The sequence below is a fragment of the Amblyomma maculatum genome, chromosome 1 (assembly GCF_055883805.1).
Source record: "Amblyomma maculatum isolate TAMU_Amacu chromosome 1, ASM5588380v1, whole genome shotgun sequence".
NCBI lineage: Eukaryota > Metazoa > Arthropoda > Arachnida > Ixodida > Ixodidae > Amblyomma > Amblyomma maculatum.
Genome location: NC_139344.1, coordinates 317,901,971 through 317,929,190, shown reverse-complemented (window position 1 = coordinate 317,929,190; position 27,220 = coordinate 317,901,971). Strand labels below are relative to the sequence as shown.

Below are 27,220 nucleotides of genomic sequence, written 5' to 3'. Positions count from 1 at the left end.
GGCACGACGCGTTTTGAGAGTGGACACTTCGGTTAAAACAATGTCCCTTTGTACGCCGTCCTGCTCGCTTCCTGCACGAATACAGTTCACTTAATTCTCAACTTCATTTATTTTATTAAGTTGTTTCTGCCCTTTGTTTGCCTAAATGAGCATTCCTGCGCTCTCGTTTGCTAGTGTGATCCGTGCTTGCTTGTTACAAAGCTTGCATTCATCAGCTTATTTATTTATATACTTGTCATTTTGGTTTCAAAACTGCACTGCGGTCTATTGCACACGCCGTAGCGAAGTTCTCAGAATTATTTCGACCATCTGCGTTATTAGAACACGCATTGAAATCTTGGCGCAGCGGTTTTTTTTTTTTTTTTTTTCATTCATTCATTCACTCATTCTTTTTAATGTTCTTTGTTGCTGTAAAACTATACGCAGACACTGTTTTGGCTCATAGCCAATGGCTAGTAGCGGGTATAAAAAAAGTATACAAGTATGCAGGCAACAGTATACCAAAACAAGGACGTCAAAATCAATTTACAGAAAGTTGTGTATCACTCTCAATGCTTGTAAGAGCACTGAAAAAATAAACATACACATATCACAGATTATATAAACTAAAAGTTTAAAACCACACAAAACGCATAAAACTTGCACAGCTCTTAATGAATGAGAAATAGCTAGCACAGAATAGCCAGTCTTTTCAACAGTCTTTTCAAATATGCATTTGGGTACAATACACGAGAACAGCATATAGAGACGAGAACAGAATATGGATACAATATACGAGAACAAAGCTTTCCTGCAGTAAGTGGAACTGTAGAAATGTATATATAAATGAAGGTGTTAGTATATGGCTACATGCGTATAATTCAGGTTGATGTCTAAGAGCTGCATTAACAGGTGGAAGTATAAATTCAAGGTGTGTCATTCATTTTAAGGTAGTTTTTTTATTGCTGAGGAAAAGTTGTTGGAAGTCTTTAGGTGATGTGGTAGGTTGTTCCATATTTTGACACCTGTAAATTCTTAATAGAATTTACGCTCCCCGAATACGTTTCTTTTCAGTGGCAAGTTAAAATTATCATATATGCGGTTCCGTGTTGCAAGTGGCGGGATACTAAATATCAATATATCAAACGGAAGGTTGTTTCTTAATATTTTATGGAAACATTTAGCGGCTCTTGATTCACGGAGAAAATCAAAAGGTAGTATGCGCAGTTTAGACAAAAGTGCCTTGCTGCGGACGGAGTAACCAGAAAATGAAGTGCTCGCTTTTGTAACTTTATAATAGGCTTCAGGTAAGTATTTTTACGTCCAGCCCGATGATTCAATGCAATACAAAAGATGCGCAAATGTAAAGTACAGCATACGCAAAATATTTGTGTCAAAGCATTCGCGTGTCTGAAGAAGAGCATAGCAACCGGATGCAATCTTAGGGCAATTCGAGTCAACGTGTAGTGCAAATGTTTATCTAAGGCGACTCCAAGGTACGTAAAAGTCTCTGTTAATTAAAGCTGGGCTTGGTTCATATGTAATGTAATATCGGTTTAATCCAATGGTTTGTTTCTTGAGTGGAACTGTAAGTACTTGGTTTTCTTAGCATTTGTTAATTTGTTTGGGAGAAACCAGTCAGATATTTTTTCCACTTCTGTGTTTGCTGCGGTTTCAAATTCAGTGAATGAGCAGTAACTACAATAGCAATATCATCAGCATACATAAGAGATTTCGATGAAGTTAATACGTTAGGCAGATCATTCGCGTACAGCGAAAAAAGTAGTGGACCATGTTGTCGGTGTGTGAGGTAACTAGCAAAAAAGTAAAGCACCATATCGCGAAATTCATATATCTTTAACTTCTGTAGCATAATGTCATGGTTAACCGTGTCAAAAGCTTTCTTTATGTCCAGATAGATGACTGCTGCGAGTTTGTTATTGTGTAGAGCACTGTTAATTTCCTGGGTGAGGATAATGCCTGCGGAGCAAATAGAGTACTTCGGGCGAAATCCGTGCTGCTGTGGACAGATGTCATATTTCCCAAGAAACTGATGAATAAGTATTGAAATAATTTTTCGAATGCATTATAAATAACGCTAAGTGCGGATATAAATCTGTAACTGGAAAGGGCAGAAGAGTCGCCATTCTTGAATACAGAGGTAACACGTGCTATCTTTAGAGATGATGGGTATGTGCTGCTGAGTATAGAACGATTATACAGACCACACAATATGGGTCCTAGTTCAATACCGTAGCAATCTGGCCGTGTTGGTTATTCATGATGGAAAAATACAGCGCAGAGAAGGACGAGGACAAAATGAAGACTCTCGTGTGTCAGCGCTCGTGTGTCCTATGTGTCTTCATTTTGTCCTCGTCCTTCTCTGCGCTGTATTTTTCCATCATGGGTCCTAGAACATGAATATTTTTTCTAATTAGCTTCACCCGAGTTCTATCAAATCCTGCTACCTTGCTTGTTGCTAAACCCATAACAATAGGAAAAACTCTGAGCAGAAGGAAATAATTTAGAATTGGCTGCGGAAGATAACTGTTTATACTTACATCAGGAAATTTTTACGCTAGATCAGGACCAACATTGGTGGAAAATGCACTGTAGTCCTGAACAGGCTGTTCAGTAGCATTAGAAGGAAGTATGAAACGTTGTTTAAAATTACTTATGATCTCGTTTACAATTTGCCACAATTTGTTTTTGACCAACAGTGGCGCTTGCAATTCGGCAAACAAAATATTCTTTTTTGCGGGATCTTATTAAATACACTACGTGCGCATTTAAAGTGGTGAAGGTGATGTAGCCATTTGTGATACCAACAGTCCTTCCTCCTTAAAATAATTTCTTACGTCATCCACGGACAAATTGGCTGATAACATCTTGAGGCTCTGCTACTGTCTTTTATCAGATCAATGAGGCTGCTAATCAAGTTAGAAAACTCTATATTAACATCTTCATAATAGATTAGGTCAATATTGATTAACATTTTTTTGCGGAATGATTCATAATTTATTTTGTGTCAGGCGTCGATTTCTTGGCTTTTATTGCAGGGGGTGTGTCTATCTTAACGAAAATCGGCAATTGATCCGAAATTGAGGTTTGATAAACACCTGAATGTGTACCTGTGTTAATATTTGTCAGCGCATGATCGATAGATGTGGCCGAAGAAGTGGTTATACGTGTCGGCGAATGAATCAAATTGCGCAAGTTATAGAACTGAAGTAGATATGTATAATCCATGATGCCATTAGAGCGTGTGTCAATGTTAACGTCTCCAACGATCATAACTTAATTGTGTATATCCTGACTAAATATGACAAGATTATTTCCAGTTTATCAAAAAGCATGACAAGACTTGAGCTTGGAGATCGGTAAGCTGCACCCACTACCAAACCACAATCAAGTTTTAGAAATAATGCTTCAAATTCCGGAGTACAAGAAGAAACTGTTGAAGAAAAAAAAGACAGTGTAGTGCAGGCTATCTATAACAAACATCGCCACACTACCCCCACGAAACTGCGAGTTCCGTGGCTGCGATGTCGTGTAACCAGGAATTTTGATATTTCCATGCTCTTTCAGCCACGTTTCAGAGACAGCTATGATTTCAAAAGATTCCCCCTGTTCAGCGATAAACGAAAGCAGAGGGTTGAGATTTTTGTTTAGGTTGTGAACATTAGTATGCAACATAAAAATGTCTGTCCTGGAAGTGATTATCAACTGAAGTCGAGGCAACTATTCTCGCTTTGTAGCTGCGTTCTATATAATCTGGTTGTTCTTTCGAGATCTGCTTCTCAGGTCACATGGACCACCTTCGATTTTTCGACTTTCCTCATAAATATTTTCCCCTCAGACACCCAGGCAAACTTCCAGCCGACATCGCGTTTTGTTTAGATTGCTTTTTCCAAAAGTTGCTTGTTTTCCGGACACAAGTGTTCGTTGACGCAAATAGGATTCGTTCCTTCAAACTCATGCATTATTGTGTTCACTCGCGTCTTCTTTTTGCCCCAGCAAGGAATCTGCCTCGGTTGGCCCTTGAGGCAAACCGCACAATCACATTCGGTGGTCCTTTCACCTTTGTAGCTACCCGATGTACAACCTCAGTGGCATGGCTGGATATTTCTGTAGACAAGTACGAAGCCATTGTTTCCACAACCTTAGTAAGGCCCTCACCATCATAAATAGGTATGCTTTTCAGTTCGAGGTTGTTTTTTCTACTGTATTCTTTCAGCTCAATTAGTTCTTTATTGATTTCAGCCAATTGCTTACTTAGAATCCAGTTTTCGTTCTAGTACTCAAGGCCCAGTTGCTTCGCATCGTCAAGTTCTTTACGGAGAGTCTGAACTTCAATTTTGAATTCGAAGTTTTCATTAATGAAATCCATTCCTGTTCTGACCGAAGTGAGCTCCGCCTGTATGGCTGTGTTTGATGATTGCAGTTTTTTACATCACCCTTCAGTTCAGTCGTGACTTGCACAAACTTAAGTCATATATTAGTTAAAACTTTACCATCTTTGTTATGGTATTTTATGTTTTTTCAGTGAGTGTATGTACAAAATCAGTCAAATGATCGCTTTGGTCTTTCATTGTAGCTGGGTGCTAGTTCAAACATGTACCATAGCACTTGGAATTTCAGAGCAGTCCGGCAGCCACAAAGACATAACAGAAAAACGATTTTTGCGCCCACCTGCAACAAGCGAAGAAAGCGCTTTATCAGAAGTGGTAGCCGCGGCTGCCGGAACTCCTCTGAATGTCCCTTGATCGGCATTCCTTTCTTTTATATATGGGCGAAGATGACGCCTCCAGTCGCTGGACCGCCGCAGCACAAAAACACTTGTCGTTACGATGGTTTGCGATGCACATGCGCATAGCTTCCGATGACCGGGAAACGGTGGTCCACGATTTTCTATCACATGTCTGCAACAAGCGAAGAAAGCGCTTTATCAGAAGTGGTAGCCGCGGCTGCCGGAACTCCTCTGAATGTCCCTTGATCGGCATTCCTTTCTTTTATATTGGCGAAGATGACGCCTCCAGTCGCTGGACCGCCGCAGCACAAAAACACTTGTCGTTACGATGGTATGCGATGCACATGCGCATAGCTTCCGATGACCGGGAAACGGTGGTCCACGATTTTCTATCACATGTCTGCAACAAGCGAAGAAAGCGATTTAGCAGAAGTGGTAGCCGCGGCTGCCGGAACTCCTCTGAATGTCCCTTGATCGGCATTCCTTTCTTTTATATGGGCGAAGATGACGGCTCCAGTCGCTGGACCGCCGCAGCACAAAAACACTTGTCGTTACGATGGTATGCGATGCACATGCGCATAGCTTCCGATGACAGGGAAACGGTGGTCCACGATTTTCTATCACATGTCTGCAACAAGCGAAGAAAGCGATTTAGCAGAAGTGGTAGCCGCGGCTGCCGGAACTCCTCTGAATGTCCCTTGATCGGCATTCCTTTCTTTAATATGGGCGAAGATGACGCCTCCAGTCGCTGGACCGCCGCAGCACAAAAACACTTGTCGTTACGATGGTATGCGATGCACATGCGCATAGCTTCCGATGACCGGGAAACGGTGGTCCACGATTTTCTATCACATGTCTGCAACAAGCGAAGAAAGCGCTTTATCAGAAGTGGTAGCCGCGGCTGCCGGAACTCCTCTGAATGTCCCTTGATCGGCATTCCTTTCTTTTATATATGGGCGAAGATGACGCCTCCAGTCGCTGGACCGCCGCAGCACAAAAACACTTGTCGTTACGATGGTTTGCGATGCACATGCGCATAGCTTCCGATGACCGGGAAACGGTGGTCCACGATTTTCTATCACATGTCTGCAACAAGCGAAGAAAGCGCTTTATCAGAAGTGGTAGCCGCGGCTGCCGGAACTCCTCTGAATGTCCCTTGATCGGCATTCCTTTCTTTAATATTGGCGAAGATGACGCCTCCAGTCGCTGGACCGCCGCAGCACAAAAACACTTGTCGTTACGATGGTATGCAATGCACATGCGCATAGCTTCCGATGACCGGGAAACGGTGGTCCACGATTTTCCATCACATGTCTGCAACAAGCGAAGAAAGCGCTTTATCAGAAGTGGTAGCCGCGGCTGCCGGAACTCCTCTGAATGTCCCTTGATCGGCATTCCTTTCTTTTATATTGGCGAAGATGACGCCTCCAGTCGCTGGACCGCCGCAGCACAAAAACACTTGTCGTTACGATGGTATGCGATGCACATGCGCATAGCTTCCGATGACCGGGAAACGGTGGTCCACGATTTTCTATCACATGTCTGCAACAAGCGAAGAAAGCGATTTAGCAGAAGTGGTAGCCGCGGCTGCCGGAACTCCTCTGAATGTCCCTTGATCGGCATTCCTTTCTTTTATATGGGCGAAGATGACGGCTCCAGTCGCTGGACCGCCGCAGCACAAAAACACTTGTCGTTACGATGGTATGCGATGCACATGCGCATAGCTTCCGATGACAGGGAAACGGTGGTCCACGATTTTCTATCACATGTCTGCAACAAGCGAAGAAAGCGATTTAGCAGAAGTGGTAGCCGCGGCTGCCGGAACTCCTCTGAATGTCCCTTGATCGGCATTCCTTTCTTTAATATGGGCGAAGATGACGCCTCCAGTCGCTGGACCGCCGCAGCACAAAAACACTTGTCGTTACGATGGTATGCGATGCACATGCGCATAGCTTCCGATGACCGGGAAACGGTGGTCCACGATTTTCTATCACATGTCTGCAACAAGCGAAGAAAGCGATTTAGCAGAAGTGGTAGCCGCGGCTGCCGGAACTCCTCTGAATGTCCCTTGATCGGCATTCCTTTCTTTAATATGGGCGAAGATGACGCCTCCAGTCGCTGGACCGCCGCAGCACAAAAACACTTGTCGTTACGATGGTTTGCGATGCACATGCGCATAGCTTCCGATGACAGGGAAACGGTGGTCCACGATTTTCTATCACATGTCTGCAACAAGCGAAGAAAGCGATTTAGCAGAAGTGGTAGCCGCGGCTGCCGGAACTCCTCTGAATGTCCCTTGATCGGCATTTCTTTCTTTAATATGGGCGAAGATGACGCCTCCAGTCGCTGGACCGCCGCAGCACAAAAACACTTGTCGTTACGATGGTTTGCGATGCACATGCGCATAGCTTCCGATGACAGGGAAACGGTGGTCCACGATTTTCTATCACATGTCTGCAACAAGCGAAGAAAGCGATTTAGCAGAAGTGGTAGCCGCGGCTGCCGGAACTCCTCTGAATGTCCCTTGATCGGCATTCCTTTCTTTAATATGGGCGAAGATGACGCCTCCAGTCGCTGGACCGCCGCAGCACAAAAACACTTGTCGTTACGATGGTATGCGATGCACATGCGCATAGGTTCCGATGACCGGGAAACGGTGGTCCACGGTTTTCTATCACATGTCTGCAACAAGCGAAGAAAGCGATTTAGCAGAAGTGGTAGCCGCGGCTGCCGGAACCGCTCTGAATCACCGCGGTTATACTATCTGCGCGCTCTGTTTCGCACTGAAGGTCCCATCTTTGCTTTTCGCAGGTGTACTGGTTCGGACCCCTGTCCGGAGGTCTGCTGGCCGGCCTGATCTACGAGTACATCTTTGACACCAAGAAGCAGGCAAGGGCGTTCAGAAAGACGCTCGAGGACGCCGACAAAGGTCTGTACTTAGGTCTGGCGCTTATTCACAATGTGAGCGCAGAGAAATCCGCAGTTCATCGCTATCGTGCAGTCAGAGACAACTTAACCTGAAATCACCGAACGACAGCTGAAATTTACGGAAAATGAGGAAGCAAAAAAATAATATTGGCAGTGTGTTGTAGAATATAGAGCGTACACAGGCCGCGACTATCACGGTTCCTTTGCACTCGTTACACGACATGGGAACGGCTGGTGCGCGATGCGACACTTAAGTGCTGCCTCTTGTAGAGGCTATTCGTTTTTTGCGCAGTCAGTCCTTGTCTTGGCCGCGGATATATTCGCGACGGAAGTCTGGATGAAAAAAATATGGTGTGGTTTTAAAGCAGTTAAACCAAGTAGGACGCGCGAAAAGCTTTTGCATACAGATGCAATTGATGGAGACGTGCATTGCACAGCGTGAAAACGTGTTACAGTTTAACAGTCCTGATTACCGGCTGGAACGATATCTACGACGTACCTTACTCCCTTCGAATCCATTGCACTCCACTGTATTTTTACCAGGAAAACACTGTCACTGCGCAACTTGGCTGAGACACAAGACAGTTTTGTTGCTCGGGGTAGGACGGTTGGATGAGTACTTTGGTATCAAAAACATTTTTAAAGCATAACACTCTCGTAGGTGCTGTCTTGACTGGTTCTGCGATGATGCAGACATTTATTTTATTTTTATTCTTGCGATACTATCCTAAGTTGTTCGGTCCAAGCAGATGACAAACTAAATAATGCATATACCGCAAGAATTCATTGTTTGAGAACTGAATGGATGTTTGACATGCCAAGAGCGAGCCATAACAGAAATATTCAATATTTGCAGAAAAAGAACGCAGGTAAATGCAAACAATAACGGCGAAATAAGATTCAAATGCCATTTTAAGTATTCCAACAATGCCTTTTCAAAGTTTCCACTTTGAAAATTCTCTGGTACGATGTTCCGGTCAGAAATGGTTCGGGGCAAGTAACAAAACTTGAATGTGTTTCTGCGAGCAAAGTATTGAGAAATAGAGAAGTTATGATAATGTCGAGTTTTACGTGTTTCCAGGCGTTTGAGATAATTACTAGGTGAAATTCCTAATTTCCTGTGAATAAGCGAGTGCATAACGCGGAGGTACTTGTATTTTGAAGCTTCCTTTACAGGATGGTCACTCATGGATAAGTGAACAGGAATTTTTTTTTCTTTTGTGTTTCACGTAGTAGAAGTGTTTTATCTGCGTTTATTTTCATTTTTCCATTTGTCACACCATGCTAGAACATTTTTAAATGCAGTATTGTCAGCAGACGAAGAGACGGGTTTGTACAGCATAGAGTCGTCAGCGAACAGTCCACTCTTAACAGTTAGGTAAATAGTGTCAATGAGATCATTTATGTCCATCAAAAAGAGAGAGAGAGAGAGAGAGAGAGAGAGAGAGAGAGAGAGAGAGAGAGAGAGAGAGAGAGAGAGAGAGAGAGAGAGAGAGAGAGAGAGAGAGAGAGAGAGAGAGAGAAACTCTTCCAGGACACTGTCCTGGGTTACATCGGAAGAGACTGGGAGGGGTCAAGGGCAAGAGCTATCAATCTCCACAAACTGCGTTCGAATTTGAAATTGGTTTACAGCGCAAACAAACACAGGAAGAATCGAAGTGACAGGACAGAGCGTGTCACTTCATTCATTCCTGTGTTTGTCTGTCTGCGCTGTATATCAATTTCAGTAATGCACCAACTAAGCTGTAAAAACTTTCTCGCAAGCCGTGTTCAAATGTTCCAGGTATGAACGGATCTAGTTCGCTAAGGCCAGTTGGACGCCTATTAACTTCAGTTCTAAAAGCAGCTTATTGTGGGGTACTTTATCAAAAGCCTTAACAAAATCTAGGAATAACACGTCTATTGTCTGGGCTTATCTAATATTTTACTAAATTGTGTAACCTGTAAGTTAGGCTTCGGGTTTGCATTACTTTTTGTCCTGCAGAAATGTGTAAGGCGAGAACCGCAGCGCACCGATAGTGCGCCAGTATCGCAATGAACGCGAGTACTTAGACCTCCCTGTTTTTGTCAGATTTCTCGCCTGATAATAATGATTACAACAACGGAGTCGATGATTATTATGTAGATGAAACGAACATATCGAACATCTAACAAGCTGTTCATGCTCACCGAGCATAAGCAAGCGAACGAAAGGCAGACAATGATGGCTTCTTGGCGCACTTTGGCAGCGTGTTATTGCCCGAAGACGTTCATCGGGCGCTGCAGGCTTGTAAACGTTTGCACACAGTTTGGGCGTTGCTTCCTTGATCTCTCTCACCCCAGTGCAAGGTATCTGGTCAGAGAATCATCCTAAGCCTCTACATTTCTTGCTTAAATAGGCCTCCGCCTCTCCCTCTCGACGCCACAGCACTCGATCGAAGCAAGTTTTCCACACACAGCGTCAAAGAAATCTTTTTAGTACTGAGTGCGCAGAACTCCCAGCTATTGCAGACGAAGCAGTAATATACCACGGTTTTGACAAAGGTTTTTAGCGATAGCTTATACAGCTTGTTCGTTCGAAAAGCCGTCGTCGTCTTTGTCGTAGTAGTCGTAGTCGTAGTGGTAGTGGTAGTGGTAGTGGTAGTGGTAGTGGTAGTGGCAGTGGTAGTGGTAGTGGTGGTGGTGTAGTAGTGGTGTAGTGTAGGTGGTTTGTGGCTGTACTGATTGATCATTGTTCGGTACATGATAGGCGATGACGAGGTAATGAAATCATTCTTATTTGGTCAATTTTTTAATTAAAAATAAAACTGTAAAAATGGGGTTCGAAGATCTCAAAATGCTCGTGATGAAAAGTCAGTGCTTAATGGTGCTAATTAAGAAACTTCAACAGGGTGTAATTGATCAGTTAATTGAAATAACTGATGAAAATGCGTTCAAAGAAGTCGAACTGCTCAGAATGGAAAGCCAATGATGCCAACTATTGGTGCGGCAATATAAAAATTTAAAATAAAAAACAAACTAAAAATATACAAAAACTAAAACAAAAATATCCGTGTGCGAAAAATGGTCGGTCGAGTTAACGTCCCAAGGAGGAGGACTCTGAAAATTTCGACCATCCCTTAAGAGCGGAACTTGTGTCCCCAGGCGTTGCAACGAACGCAAACAGCCCGTTCGCTGAACGCGCACTGGGACACATCAAGTTCCAAGAAGCGGGGTCCGACCTTAACGGCGCTGTACGCCCGGCAGGCTATAAGAGAGAATAAAAAATAATGGAAGTGAAAACCCAAAAGAACATACGTGTGTGTGACACTATCGCGTCACACCTTTTTACGGCGGAGCTTAAGTGTCCCCTCTAATTTTGTTATTCTGCTTTTTTGTTATGTGAGATAAGACGAAGCACCGGCAGGTTCACTTTTCTCTTGCGAGACAAGCCGGAACAGCAGTTAAGAACTAGCAGCGTTCTGTCAACACTTCGTCTTCTTTCTAGGTCTAGATGACTGATGATGAAAAATAGGTACCGATGAAGTTGACGTTCACGCACAATGTTTGGAGTTAAGTTAACATTGCGATTGATCCCCAAATCACTTCTGCTTTAAAAATTTTGGGTGCGCGTTTTTTTTTTTTTTTTTTTTTTTTTTACTGAAACTGAGAACATTGAAAACTGACGCATCATCTGCACCACCTGTCAAGCACCGCGCGGGATCAATGCCTTATCAGATATGTGTCGTTGCATGAGTGCTTTTTCAGTCATTGCGTGGCACACGTCGTCTGCACCTGCGTTGGCCTCTTTCCAAACTCTGCGCTATTTATACCGGAAGCTGTTTGGGGTTCACTATCATCATCATCACCTATGTTTGCGTACATACTTCAAAACGCTCAAACCTAGCATAACTGAAACTCTTGCAAAGAGTAGTGCCGTTTGTCATTCGTTGACATATGTTCCGCGATATGACATCAATGCGGCAAGCATTTCTTTGTGGTTTGCTTTGGTCACTTGATCACGTCGACGGCGGTGTGTTGTGTGATTCGATGTGCACTTGTAAGCGCTGTGTAGAGTGCTGGGCCAAATTCAAATCTTATTTTACTTACTAAGGGCATCACTGCAAACTTCTTACTTGAGTCAGATCACCATAAGAATGTTTCTTTTACAGAATTCCCAGCTCCCTGTTTCGACAAGAACAAAGCTTGAATACAATGTTTCGCAATTACAAACTCAAAGCCAAAGCGAATCGATAGCCTGTTGAATCAGACAAAAGGTGTTTGCCCTGCTTCCTTTCAATAGGAAATCATTACTTACACAAGCGAAGGATTCGGCACCGTATCAGGCATTTTTGTGAGAGTTTCAAAGTTTCAAGATTGTTTTTTCTTCGTCTTAATTCTCCCACCCTCTCGATATTTCCTTGCCTCTTTTTTGTTTATTCATCTCCTCACGGCCCAATGAACGTCCGGTTGATCCAGCAATATTTTTGATATTGGTTGGAATCATCAGTTTTTGATTCCATCACCTCGCACTCACTCACTCACTCACTCACTCACTCACTCACTCACTCACTCACTCACTCACTCACTCGCTCGCTCGCTCGCTCGCTCGCTCGCTCGCTCACTCACTCACTCACTCACTCACTCACTCACTCGCTCGCTCACTCACTCGCTCGCTCACTCACTCACTCACTCACTCACTCGCTCGCTCGCTTACTAGTTCGCTGCAAAGCTTTCCTGCCCTAAACTGGTTAACGAATCATTTCATGGACATCCCCAATAATTCGAAGGCTTTCAACTTTCTTGCATTTGTTCGTCAAGATAAACTGCATCTGAAGTGCACGCATTTTTCACAAAATGAATTGGTGGTAGCAGCGTCTCCATTTGCAATATCTGTGGCATGTAATTCTACCGCGTCGTACCTGATCATCAGGCCCTGTGCAATTTGCTAGTGCTGCTGCTGCTATAAGAATATGCACCGCTGCCAGATACAGCTGCATGTCCTTGCAATGAACTTCCTTTCCGACTCAATAAACACGTGTCCGCAGAAAACATGTCCTAGTTCCTCCTGTGCTTGCTTGCTTTCTTTCTTTCTTTCTTTCTTTCTTTCTTTCTTTCTTTCTTTCTTTCTTTCTTTCTTTCTTTCTTTCTTTCTTTCTTTCTTTCTTTCTTTCTTTCTTTCTTTCTTTCTTTCTTTCTTTCTTTCTTTCTTTCTTTCTTTCTTTTATCGGTGCTGAATTCATCCGTCAACCTCATCAGGTACATTTGTACTCGGCTATGTCGATCCGAACGCTCCCCTTACTCAGCACAGGCGGGAACAACGCGAAGATGGGACGAAAGGGAGGAATCCTGGCAGCCGTTCTCCGGAGACAAGCGTCGTTTATTTGTCAGGGCCTCGCCACCTCCACTATCGGCGCACGAGGCACGTGGACAGTGGCGCGCACGTCCGGTGCGGGAGCTCAGCCGGCGCCGTGGGAGTTGAGGAGAAAGAACGTAGGGGAGGAAAAGGCATCGGGAGACCCGAAGAAGCCAAGACGTGACCTGCCCAATAAGTGGGCACCACCGCAGTGTGTGGCGAAAGCACGGCCCTTTTGTCGGGCATGGTTGACCCTGAGAATCTCCTGTCCGTGCGCTGCGCCCTTGTTCGTCGCCGATAGAGGGCACTTCCGACGCAACGAATGTATTTTTCTCGACTGTGTAGCGCTCTTCATCCGATTCATCAGTACAGAGTTTTAGCTGATCGGAAGAGTGATGGTATGGGCGTATTCTGGGCAAGCCGGGTGTTCCTGCGCGATCGCAGTGGCAGGTTGGCGGCGCCATCCGGTTACTGGGCATGCCTGCCTGGCAGTGAGTCGGCCTAGTCCGCGCTATATATGTTGTTCTCCAATATTCTAAAGCTCTCAGACTCCATCACAACATGCACGGCTGCAGAGTGTATACAGGAACGCGCGAGCTCACGGCAGTTGGCACTAGCGCAGTTTCGCGTTTATAACCGAAATTATAATATCGGTAAGTAACTTCCATCACTTCGTCACGTTCAATGGCAGTAACATAATGTCACTCCGCACAAAACAATGTGCAGAGCGACTGAATTGCACCTGTCCTGTTTGTCACTACTACGTCCGTGTCACAATGTTCAAGCTAGCCCAGACAAACTCACAGCGGCGCCGAGTGGACTATACGCTGGCGAAGCAAATGCATATTTGCTTGGTCCACTGAATGCAATACGCAAGCATCGTCCTTGTGATTATCACCAGTCACGCAGATTTTCAAGCAGGCAAAGTCCGTTTTTTTTTACTCTTTGATTGAATATAGTTGGGTACTTGGTGATTTGAGAACGACTAATCTCCCCACACCCCAACTCCTAGCACTTCTATATTTGGGTATCGCTTTTATTCGCGATTCCCCGCGTATATTGCCAAAACGAAAGTCCTTCCTATGGCAAAGGAGCTCTAAGATAAAAGCAACGGGCACATGCAATCTCACACCTCGTCGCGATCACTGATAGCGGCGTTATATCGCGGTGTCGAGCGTGCTCCTCGTGCAAATGCCCCTGATTACAGCCCCACTCGCGCCGCCTACGCTAATCCCGTTTCTGTACTCTGTGTTGCCACGTAGAATGCTTGCGAACAGCGCCCAGTGTGCGCAGCCTTTTCTATTTTTAGCTTGCTTCGCTCGATATGCTTGTTGCTTCTATCCTCTGAGACGCATCACGTGCACAGTTTGCCGTCGTTCCCCGTTGCTCCTTGCTCGTTTGATCGTGCTCAAAACGCAGCCCTGGCAAGCGGCTCCCCTTCGGGTATAGATAACCTCCGTTGCACGGCGACTCCCAAATTCGATAGCTCGCGTCTGGTGCTTCTATCTCCCCTTCTCCCCATACCTTGACACGATGCTCTCACGTTTTTATTATTTGTTTCTCTTCTGACTTATTCCTGGTGTCTTTCGCTTTTCTTTTTTTTGCTTAGTCCAGCACCTCTCAAATTTTATTGTTTTGTCAATTTGCCATCCGGCATTACACGATGTGTCTTCCGTCTTCGCCTTAGCATGAATGTTCTAACATTGGGGAAATTTAGGTCTCAGAGGAGATGAACATTAAAAATGAAGCGTCAAGGGGAAATTTGCGCAGGTGAAAGGGTGAGGGAGGCAGCAGAAAAAGAGAAAGGAAAATAATAGAACGCTGCTCTCATCTGATTGCATCTTGTTTTCCTTCGTTTGATAAATGAGACCTGATCTCTTTTTTTTTTAATTCGACCATAATTTGCATACGAAATGTTTTGGTTGAAGCTAAGCGATTCAGCTGACATAACGCTTTGCGAGTCACGGAGAAATGCAGGTAATTTTGAATCAGTCAAAATTTTTACTCCTGCAGAGGAATGGCCTGAAGTCATGAAAGTTATTCGCATCACGCTGTACTCATTCACCGCAACGTGCGCAACGCCCTTTCGCGGCTGTATGTAGTATCGATGTCTCCTGGGGCTCTGGTACGAAACCATCATAGAGTGAAAAACAGCTACAAAGTGTTCTACTTTTTTTTTTCTGTCGGTTCTCCTATCCGGCAGAAATAGCAACGACTAGCTTCACAGTGCGTGCCAGGCGTTGTACCGAAGCACTGTGCAGCCATTCCGGTGTCGTTGGGAAGATTTATTTGTGAAAGAGGGAGATGAAAACGCAGTGGGCAAAAAGAGGACGTGACGTAGGTCGGTCCAGCTCTTCGCCGACATCAAGATTAACATGTTAGGTGACGGCGCTGGCTGGTCAGAGAAAAACGAACTACGATAACGGGGCTCAAACAAAAGATGCAAATTCGGCGACATTATGGGATATACAATTATCATAATAATAATCAATCAACTTTCAATTAATCTTTACTTAAAATGCGCAAGGACGACCATATGGTATTTGTGCTGCACAAATAAGAAAAAAAATGCACACGCAAGTTTTACACACACAGATTGAACACAAAAGAATAAACAAATAATACATCAAATGAAATTGAGACAAAAATATTGAAAAAATGAGACAGCGAGCGTCACGGAGAGAATGAAATCAGTGAGTAGTATGTGTTGTAGACACAATTGTGTAAAATAACATAGAGCAATCATTGACTATAGCAATATGTTTTCACGACTCAAGCCACAGGGAGCCGTGAAGGTACACGTAGACGAGGACCCGAGAATAAGGTCGGCCTCTAGTTCCGATAACAGAGTCCAGCACCAGCGCGCCTCTCGAGCCAACTACCGCATCGTCGTCGTCGGCACCAAGCACGGCAGCCGCGCGGCGCTAGGCACGTGGCAATATACATAAAATAATCAACCATTCCAGGCGCAACAAGTGTGTGGTGCATAAATACAGGCTAGAAATACAGAGGAATACAATAAATAAATGCAACTCAACGCGGGACAGTAAGGTTCAAATAAGTTAAAACATAAATAAGAAACGGGTAAAAAGCAGTTCAAGATAGAAACAGCATTGAAGAAGAGAAAAAGCAAAAGGGCAGTAAATACAATATTTGGCTAGAAAGTGTTAGTGTACTGTTTAGAATACAACGCTACGAACATCTAATATAAATGAATAGAGAGAGTTTAGGAAGATGTCAAGGTGAAGACAAAAAGAGTTAAACAACCTCTGCATTCTGTCCTGAGGGGAATGGGAATGCATGATCGGAGAAACTTGAAACGGTCTGAATTCCCTCATGCTCTTTCGCGGAATGCGCAGTAGAATGTACTCTATGAGCTTAGGGCGCATAATGTGGCCATGAAGGAGTTTGTATAGGAAAATTATATCTACCCTGACACGATGGCAGTTAAGAAAAGGAACTTGCAGGGGGTACCGGTACTCGCGGTGGAGCGAAAGGAGGAAGCGATATCGAAATAACCGTAAACTTTTTTGCTGTACTCTGTCGACCTTGTCACAGTCGGATTTGCAAGTGCCATTCCAAACAACCGAAGCGTACTCCAAAAGCAGCAAGCATATGGACAGGTACAGCTCTAAGAAAGTACGGAACTCTCTCGAAAGCCTGCATATGAATCCGAGTGTGCGCATAGCCCGCTGAGCAATCTGTTTAGTATGAGAGGAGAAACTGAGGGTGCGGTCAAAAAGTACACCAAGGTCATTAATTTTATTAACTCTGTCCAACACCACAGAATTCACAAAATAATGGTAGAGAAAGCTGTGCGTTTTCAGGTAAATGAGACAACCCTAGTTTTGGAAGAATTGAGGGTAAGTGCATTCTTCGCACACCAATTAGAGAAAGCAGGTATATCCGACTGCAACGACAAGCAATCTTGAAAAAAATGTATGACCTTGAATATTTTTATATCAGAATAAAAGAGAAACGAAAACGTCATCGATAAGAACTGGGAGAAGCGGGCCTAATACAGAACCTTGAGGCACTCTACTAGTTGCAGGGTACACGAAGGAGGTCTTTCTATTGACACTGACAAAGCAGGAACGATCCAGAAGATGGCTACCATAGGTCGGCGGGCTCACTCATGAGTCGACTCACTCGGGCTCACACTCAGATCGTGATCTGAGTCGTGAGTGAGTCTGGACTCACATTCAGATCATGATCTGAGTCGTGAGTGAGTCCGGACCCACATTCAGATCATGATCTGAGTCGTGAGTGAGTCCGGACTCCTACTCAGATCATGATCAGAGTCGTGAGTGAGCCCGGACTCACACTCAGATCATGATCTGAGTCGTGAGTGAGTCCGGACTCACACCCAGATTATGATCTGAGTCGTGAGTGAGTCCGGACTCACACTCAGATCGTGATCTGAGCCGTGAGTCCGGACTCACGCTCAAATTATAATCTGAGTTTGAGTGAGTCCGGACTCATATTCAGATCATGATCTGAGTCGTGAGTCCGGACTCACATTTAGATCACGATCTGAGTCGTGGGTGAATCCTGACTCGCATTCAGATTATGATCTGAGTCTTGCCGAGTCCGACGTAGAAAGTTCCTATGAAATCAAATTAATTCGTGCTCAGAGGTTGAAGAATCATGATCTGAAGTGATCGAGTGAGTAATGGACACAAGTCGCTAATTAGATCCTAGCGGACTCGAATTGCCTGTGTAATTCTAATAATGAATAAACTTCTTGGTGAGCTGATGTTGTAGAGCGATTTCGTTGTTTTTGTTACGCAATTGTTTTGACTGTGGCGATTAATGCAGGTTAATCGAACATTTGTTCTCGGCGTGCTGTATTGCGGTGGCTATATATTTCTTCCTTTTCTGTTTATTTACTTCGGAATATCTCGCAAATGATTTCACGGATTAGCTGCTCATTGGTGCACAGCGATGCGAACGAGCCAGGCTATCCGTACATAGCTAATAATATCAGGCTAATGAACTTCGAAGAAACCACTGTGTAACCACATTTTTAATGTTCTTTCTTATTGCGAAAGAAGTCACAGGCTCACCGCCACAGACCAAGAATCTTGTCCGGTATTATTTTTGTGTACCATTGCTCTAATTGGGTAGGCTGTTTGAGGAGGTCACAAATACGTGGCTACATACGCGGTTAATTTAAGCGCATTCCGGTATAGCTGAAATTTTGCTTCGGTCGATTTGGTCCAAAACCTGTCCAAGAAAATTCGCCTACGGCGACCACGATGGTGACCTCCAGGGCTGCCTTATATTTTGCCCACCCACCGCCGAAATTTGATCTCGACTGACTTGGGCAAAAGCAGTCCAATTTAATATGACTATGGTGAACAAGATGGTGACCTCCAAATTTGAGCGGGCCTACCCTCACATTTGGTCCCTTCACCCCAGCAGATTGACCTGAGGCGATTTCGGACCAAAATGAACGGACAACATAATTCGATTACGGCGAACACGATGGTGACCTCCAAGTTTTGGTTTGGGTCACACACGGTTTACCAACCCTCAAAATTTGATTTTGGTCAATTTACATCAAAAGCGATCAGTTCCTAATTGCATTGACCATCCTCGACGCTATGGGTACCTATAAAGTCCACGAAGAACAGTGTCCATCAGGCGCTCGAAAGTAGCTCATCATCATCATCATCATCATCATCATCATCAGCAGCAGCAGCAGCAGCAGCAGCAGCAGCAGCAGCCTGATTATACCCACTGCAGGGCGAAGGCGTCTCCCATATTTCTCCACTTAACCCGGTTCTGTGCTAGCTGCATCCACTTGACCCCTGCGAACTTCTTAATCTCATCCGCCCACCTAACTTTCTGCCGCCCCCTGCTACGCTTTCCTTCCCTTGGAATCCAGTTTGTTACCCTCAGCGACCATCGGTTATCCTCTCTTCGCACTACATGTCCTGCCCATGTCCATTTCTTCTTCTTAATTTCTGCTAGAATGTCGGTAACTTGAGTTATTTCTCTGACCCACTCTGCACGCTTTCTATCTCTTAATGTTACCCCTACCATTTTTCGTTCCATAGATCTCTGGGTTGTCCTCAACATAAGTAGAACTTTCTTGGTTAGCCTCCACGTTTCAGCCCCATAGGTGAGTACAGGCAAGATGCAACTGTTGTATACTTTCCTCTTGAGCGATACCGGTAAGCTGCTAGTCATAATCTGTGAGTGCTTGCCAAATGCGCTCCATCCCAATCGTATTCTTCTTGTTATTTCCTTTTCGTGGTCCGGATCTGTGGTTACTACCTGTCCTAAGTAGACATATTCACCTACTACTTCCAGTATTTCGCTACCTAATGTAAACTGCTGTTCCTTCCCGAGGTTGTTGAACATTACCTTAGTCTTCTGCATATTGATTTTCAAGCCTACCTTACTACTTTTCCTGTCTAGGTCATCAATCATTATTTGCAGTTCATTGCAAATTGGCATTGCAAAGGCCAAAGGGCATAACGTTGAACTCTTATAAGCCGTCCGGTGTTATAAAGGCAGTTTTCGAGCGGTCATCATATATATATATATATATATAGAGAGAGAGAGAGAGAGAGAGAGAGAGAGAGCAAATTGGCATTGCCAAAGGGCATAACGTTGAACTCGTATAAGCCGTCCGGTGTTATAAAGGCAGTTTTCGAGCGGTCATCATATATATATATATATATATATATATATATATATATATATATATATGATGAAGCCGTGGCCTAGTGGTTAGAGCGCGCCTCTCGGCTGCGGGAGGTGGTCAGTTCGAAACCCACCGCCGGACACCCACCGGTAAAAATGGGTACAAGCGTCCCCCGGCCTGGTGCTCGGCTTTTACAGGGGTGTGCGTTTGGGAGAAGCTCCGTAGGTGTTATAAAGGCCATGCCTTTATAACACCGGACGGCTTATACGAGTTCAACGTTATGCCCTTTGGCAATGCCAATTTGCTCTCTCTCTCTCTCTCTCTCTCTCTCTCTCTCTCTATATATATATATATATATATATATATATATATATATATATATATATATATATATATAGAGAGAGAGAGAGAGAGAGAGAGAGAGAGAGACCAACATGCGACAAATAACGACGAATAATCTTGCAACGTTCCATCCTATTTGCCTTCGAAATATCTTTACCACCGAAATTATTTCACGCGGCAGTGTGACCTGTTTCAACATTTTCGGCCCAATGAAAGTAGTTCCAACACGAGAGGCCAGCTCAAAAGGGTGAGCAGCCTAAATAACTCGGAATAAAAAATTAAATGAAGAAAAAATGGCCAGAAGGACAAGCATCGAGTAAAGCGGTGGCGTTCTCGACGACCACGAAGTGTCGGGCACTATTAATCTGCCACGCGTTCTCACCGCCTCGTGTGAGTTCCATGTGAGCCTTCCGGATGTCCGCATCGAGTTTTAAAATAGCAAGAAAAAAAAGTGGAACCTCCCGGGTGAACTGAGAGAGTGGATCTCATTCATCTCCATTTTTGCAACCACCTGATACGGTTTGCCTTCCTTGCCTGCGCCACTTGTAGAGAAAAAGGGACCAGAAAGAAAGGCAGAAAGAAAAGATAAAGCAGAGTTTTCTGCGGCAGTTTTTTAACCATGTCCGTTTCTACCGTAGGCCTGTAAATATGGATATCTTATTTTCTCTCCGCAGCTTGACAACTGAAGACGAGACCCTGCTCGGTAGTGGAGGATCATATGTTTTTTTTCTTTCTCTTTGCTAAACTTTTCCGAGCTTGCATGAGTCAATATTCCGGGGTTTACTTCTCGGCATTTGTAACGGTCTGACCCGGGGACGAGCCAGGGCAGATCGGTGCGCCGAAGCTTGCCACGTCGTGAACGACGTGAAAGATTGGAGGCAAGGAAAATGCGCGTTGGTGTCTGGGCAGCGGTGATTCCGAATACGTGGGAAATGCGAATCAATATGCCAGGCAGGCAGCGTGAAAATGATGTCGCGCCTTGATGCGTCGGCACCTGCTTATCAAAGCTTGGCGCATGACCCTGGCTACAGTTCCTTTCTATTATGCCCCTTTCTTCTTCTTCGAGCAGCAACTCGGCACTCGCGGTAAGCTCAACTGACATATAACGGAAGTTTTATTTTACACGCTAAACATGAAATATGTAAATTAATGCATTTTGACATGTTAAGGCCGTGCTGCTTACTATAGGCGTGCCATAGAGGAGGGATTAGAGTCCATGTGCACCGTCTCGGACTCTTGACAGGAATCTCAATCTCACACTAACCTCAATGTCTGTAGACGAACATTCCGAACGTTGGCCCCAAACAAAATGTGGTTACTTGACTGGATTCACTAATACCTACGTGCGCAGTAGAAAAACGACATAGCCATGTGGCCTCTTCAGAGAGTAGATAAAAAAAAAAGTGCGGTGTTACTCGAGATAAAAGAAGAGGTTCGTTTCAGTGCCGCATAACACGAAGAAAGCAAACAAAAAAAATATTTATTTGCATTAGAAATTGCAGACACGAAGAACTCGGGCCATAATCTGTTCTCATGGGGAAAATAAAATAAAGCTCACTGAACGTCTACTTAGTGCATACTTCGAAAGTAAATAGATATCCTTCGAAAGACATCAAATGTACACAGAACATTTCGGGCTAATGTTGTGCATAAACTTTGTATCTCTCGTACCACAGCACGGAGCTCGCTAAAAATATTTTTTGCACAAACTTTTGCCGTAACTTGCTACGATAACAAGTTCTGATTCGAGAAACTGGTTAACGAGCTTAATGCTACTTCGCAAGGCGTTTTTGTTTTTTTTTTCATTACCTACACACAAAAAAAATGCAATGGCTTAGCTCAGCTAGGCCAGGATATACGTATCGAAAGCTAGAGTATCGCTTGGCTGAGTTTGGTTACCCGATATGTCGAGGTCTTCGATGCGTGTAAAGCACATGTTTATTCATGTTAGGCTTTACAGAGACGAAGACCGATCGGTGGTCTGTAAAGTAGTTTTTGGCAGCGACTCGGTGTCTTTGCCGATCCGAGACTTGGCGCCGCCGCTTAGCGAGACTTTCTTCCCGCTCTTCAGACGCTTACCCTTCTTTGCTTCATTCGCACTTTGCCGGGCAGCCTCGCGCCATGAGACAACTTCTGGGTCCGTCGACGTTTTCTTCCGTAGCCTCCAATGATGCCGTTACATACGTGCGCTCGCCGTCCGCCTCTTCATCCATTGCGCGCCTATCTAGCTAGCTCACACGCTGCGGCTTCTAATTTTTAGCTGTGCTGTAGACAGATGATCACGTGAGGTGGCAGCGCAGCGGAGAGAGTGGCGCCTTTTTCCGGTTGAAATAAAAGTTGTCCAACCAACCAACCGCGAGGAGACTGGCACAGAGGCGGTGACGGAACAAATGCGGCTCGGCACAACCGGTTGTCATGGTAACGGCGCATGCGCAGTTGTGACTCCGGCTGGGCACCGCGAAATGGGCTCTGCTAGCCTGGTGTAGCTTTCGCTACAAAACGTTTGTTGCAGACATTTCGTCACAACAAGAAATTAGAGTAGGAAATTTTGGTACCATCAAAGCATCAAAATCGTAGTCTACATCGCGCGGTTCAGGTGTCCACAAAGCAAGTGTTACAGATACTGTGCCTTTCTCTTCCTGTGAACCAACCAACCAACCAACATCGCAGTTACCGGCTACACCTTCAATTGGCTGTCGATTCTATATTTACAAAAACTGCTGCAGTTAAAGAACCAGCATAGGGCGAAAGAAGGGTGAGTTCATTGCCAGACAAGGGCAGACCGGAGGAAGGCATCTCTAAGCTGCGGTTACACACGGAAAAAGGATAGTAGGGGGCTGTGACGATCCCTCCCATGTGTCCCAGCCAGAGCGTCTTCTCTACGGCAGCCGAACCGGTCTGCGTGGGGGAAGAAGCGGGAAGGGAAAGAGTGAATAAACGCTCCGCGCCCTTCTCAGGGCACGTTGGTGACCCGGGCATAGACGTCTTGGGGCTCGGCCCCTAACAACACCATAACAGGGGCTCAAAGTGAAGATGGGAAGTTAATTGTTTTGTCATAACACTCCTATGTGATCGCGGTCAAGGCCGCGACGCTACACTTGCTCGGGGTAGAGAAGAACGAGCTCGAATAGCGAGGACTTTGGATGTCACTAGCCCGATGGGGACCGGTCCCCGTTTTCACCCATTCCCCGCACATAGGGTAAACAAACCCATCCCCGCAACAATACTGTGACTTATATGAGGTGTCTGTATAAGGCATAATGCATACGTCCACGCGCACATTTACGGCAGATTTAATGGCGCACACGGGGACCAAAGGAGTACTGCAGTGTTTTCTTTATCTGCACAGGTCCAGATGTATTGTTGCGTTCAGTTAATTGCCTCTCATACCTACAGGTACGCAACAATACGGGGTCTACCACTGAGGAAAGATGACACACATGCCGTTTCTAGATAAGCTGAAATCCTGGTATTCTCTAAAACGTTTTCCAAAAGACCTTTTGGATTAGCAGACAAAGATAATTCAGTATAGGGATTTGCAGATATCGGAAATTTCTGAATATTGAATCGCATATCCTTCTGTTCGATTCGTTGAACAAATCACATAGTGCACATCCAAAGGTATTCGAAACGATTTGATTACCTCCAGTATTTACATTGTTTTCGAGTATCAGACACTGAATGCGAATAGAGCACGCCGTCATAATTTCCGTCAACGAAGGCCACTCCGACATCGCACAACATGCTGCCGGTCTTTGCGTGTGCAACGCCGCAACGCAGCCCATTAGCATGGCGGATCCAGCAGGCTTCTGTCTGCCCGAAATCGGGGATCATGGAGCATAACTCGTCCATTTCATCACCCGAGGTACGGCACTCGCCGCCATCAGTAAGAGAACGTAATTTTTGTTGGCGTCTAATGTGACTCCTTGCTAAGCGCCCTGTATAGCGAAGACTAGAGTTACATCTTTCGACGGGTACAGGTCCGTGAATTACAACCTAGTTCTTTGTTGTTTGGTGTGAATGTTCGTTCTGGACGGGTATTCGCACAAGAAATGAATAGTCAAACGAATGCTTGATTCGCATTTGGTTCGTTTACATAGTTTAATTACGTATTCGATTACGTTTCGAAGGAGTGCTCTTCTGAATTCGGGCATTTAGGGTTTTGTACCTTGAGTGATAAGAGGATGAGCTCACCAAGAGTATTGTAGGAAAATTTATTACGAACTTTATTTCCCTGTTCCCTTGAGTGCAGAGTTGCAGCCAAATAATCGTCGCTCAGGATGACCTCCCTTTTATTTCTGACCACACATATAATTAACGGGTTCCTTTTGATGAAAATTCTTATTTGCTATACCCCCAGAAGCCTTTCTGACATACCTGTGTGGTTATTTCGTCTCATCGCAGTCCTACACCAAATCGCGGCCAATCCCCTACGCGTGTATGTTCTATTGCAACTGATGTCGCAAAGGCATTTATTTTTCTTACGCACATTTTTATGCGAGCAAGCGACATACACTGCGGGTGGTGCTATGGTCGCCACTGCTATAGCTGTGGATTATTCGCAACATATATATACTGTTACGCCCTGTCCACTCAGCAAACAACTTCTCTTCAGTGTCAGCTTCCGCTCTTCTGTACACGCGACGCTTGTGCTTCACGCTTCACTGCACTACACTGCGGTACAGAGGGTGAACCAAACGACGGGAAACCAGGCGTTCCCCAAGGAATGTCCTGATATCCCGCCAAGCAGTTTTTTTTTTTTTTTGTTTTTGTTTTTTTTTTTTCGCGCCTTGAAAGGAGGGTGGTCACACCAGACTAGCGGCACGGCACCGGGTGGGAACAAAAGTCGATGACCGATCCCTGCTGCCCCATTGTTTCGCGCAGTGATTGCGAAAACAGACAAAAAAAAAAAAAATAAGGGGGGGGGGGGGGGGGGGGGATTTAGCAGTGGGCGTATCGACCTGAAATACGGAGAAGACACTGAAACCGGCTGGAACAGCAGCTTGCCAAGAGGCGCGTATTTCTTCTCAGAGGATGGGGCAGAGGACGGCTGAGCAAGTCCGCGTTCAAGGTTCGGTTGCATTGATCTGCGCTCGCGGGGCGTTCCTCTGTCGCCCACTGCTATACTGACGGACACCATTTGTACTGCCTTCGCCCTGCAAGTACTTCGGCTCCCTTGCTGTTCGAGTCACACCGTTGCCACGAGCTCTTTCGCTGGTGGCCGAGTCTACGACAGCACCGCTGTTTACAATAGCGGCTTCTTTGTACGAGTGAAGACGAATGGGCGAATGCAAGACAGGAGGAGGAGAGGGGGGGGGGGGTGCACGCAAAGAATAATGAAGAGGTGATTCATGCTCGATACTCTGGTTTGACTGTTTTTCAATATTTGCGATTTTGAAGTAAAATATGATGAGGACAGGGATATTTGCCTAGATAACGTGAAAACGGCTCGTATTTTAGCTACAAAAGTTTCTTGGTACAAGAGAGTGTGTGGGGAGGGGCGGGAAGGTGGGGCAGTAATATGTAGGAAAAGAAGAAAGGGACGCCCTACTTGCGCGCAAACGATGTCAAGTATTCGGTCCTTGTGAGGAAACGCAAAAGGCTGCAGGCCCTCCCTATTCCGAACAAAATATTTTTCTTATAACCTCATTGTGGGGTGTTCTGTACCTTTATGGCATCTGCTATAACTCCAGCCAGTATAAGCTACGAGCCAAGGTCTCTGCTATTTTTGTGTTACAGCGATGGTTCTGCGAGGACTGCCGAGAATAAAGCGAGAATATTGTCCTGGAAAACGAGCACACGTCCCGAATTTCCTTTTCTTTTATTCAGAAAGTTCACGAAATTCATCTGAACAAAGCCGACCGCTACTCGTTCAAGAATTCACCACCAATTCTCCCCTGCATCAAAGTAAATTATACGTGAATCGCAAGTTAACTCCTCGCCGACTTACTTTCTCATTGATCGTGCGTCCTAATCCATATGACACACCTGCACCGGTCTCAAAAAAAAAAAAAAGCGAAAGAATGCAGGCACAACTAAAACGAAACTAAGCTCGATCGGTAAGGACCTTTGTCTTGCTTTTCTCAAATCGGAGCAGTGCACTCGCTGCTGCTTATACCATATATAAGCTGAAGCCGTCGGCAAGGATTGAGGAGGAAGGGGGGGGGGGGGGTGAACTCTGGGCTGCCTCTTTGGGGCGATTTCTTCCGGCTTGCCAGACCTGTCTGTCGTCCTAGCCATGGTTCGTACCACTCGTCCAGGCTCTGATTTCTCACAGCAGAGACCACAGAGGGAAGGAGAAGGAGTGGTCAAGAGGGCGCTCGCAATCCAAACCACGGCGCTTGAGTTTCGCTCGGCGTTCCAGCCAGCCGCGGCTTGGCACCCTGCACTCGCCTCTCCCCTGCAAACTGAGGCGGGGGATCAAGCCTTTCCGAGTCGCTGTGCCCCCACGTGGATAATCTATATGTGTGCATGAGGGACCGTTGCTCGTCGGGGTGGTGCGGTTGGTGCGAGAGGCCCAGGGGCCGATACTCACTTTCCGATTACCGTCACTTGCCCGATTCTTTTCACCTTTTTCCTTCCCATTCCGTCTGTCATTGTGCCCCCCCCCCCCCCCCCCCCTTCTTTCTGGGCGAGCGCCATCGTTTATTGGATGTGTAGCCAGGGGCAATGACACAGTCGCAATATGAGTGACGCGAAACGGAAAGGAATGCAAGTAGCACTATCTGTATTGATCCGAACAAGGGCGCCGTTGTGCTCAGCGCCTCAGAAGAAATAATAGCTCATGCGGATGTAGAGTTTGTTCTACGAAATAGACGCGCCGCGTTCTCAAGGTTAAGGGTTGGGTGGAAATTGTAGAACTGTTGCGTCAAAACGAAAGAAGTGGTAATAATCGGAAACTGCGGCAAAAAAAAAAAAAAAAAAATACATAGGCTATTATAGGATGTGATACGACAAATCTACGTTAGAAGTATTTTGTATAGCATGTATTTCGCTTTTACGTCTATCACCTTTTAGCCTTGTGTGTCTGAATGTGATTCCACCGTAAGCTTGTGGAGGGTAAAAGGAAAGTGGTGGGTGGATGCTTTTAGGTGGCTAATGTGTTTTTTAACGGGGAGGACTCCGTAGGGGAGACTGTTGGGTGCAGTATGGATACCGCTTTGAGCATATTGAAGGGAATTCTCAGTCTTCCTGCGCGCAGCAAAATATTTTCCTTTCTTTTTTTCCTGTTTATCTTTCGCCCGCATCGAGC

The 27,220-nt window shown here is 45.2% G+C and overlaps 1 protein-coding gene across 3 annotated transcripts in view; it reads left to right on the top strand.

Annotated features, from left to right (window-relative positions):
* The window catches only part of LOC146207210 (aquaporin AQPAe.a-like), a 189,521-nt gene that overhangs the window by 118,411 nt on the left and 43,890 nt on the right, over positions 1-27,220 (top strand). For all 3 annotated transcript variants that reach the window (XM_084609095.1, XM_084608984.1, XM_084609042.1), the window contains one exon: positions 7,541-7,658. In XM_084609095.1, coding sequence (XP_084465221.1) covers positions 7,541-7,658 — 118 coding nt within the window. The remainder of the gene's footprint in view (positions 1-7,540; positions 7,659-27,220) is intronic.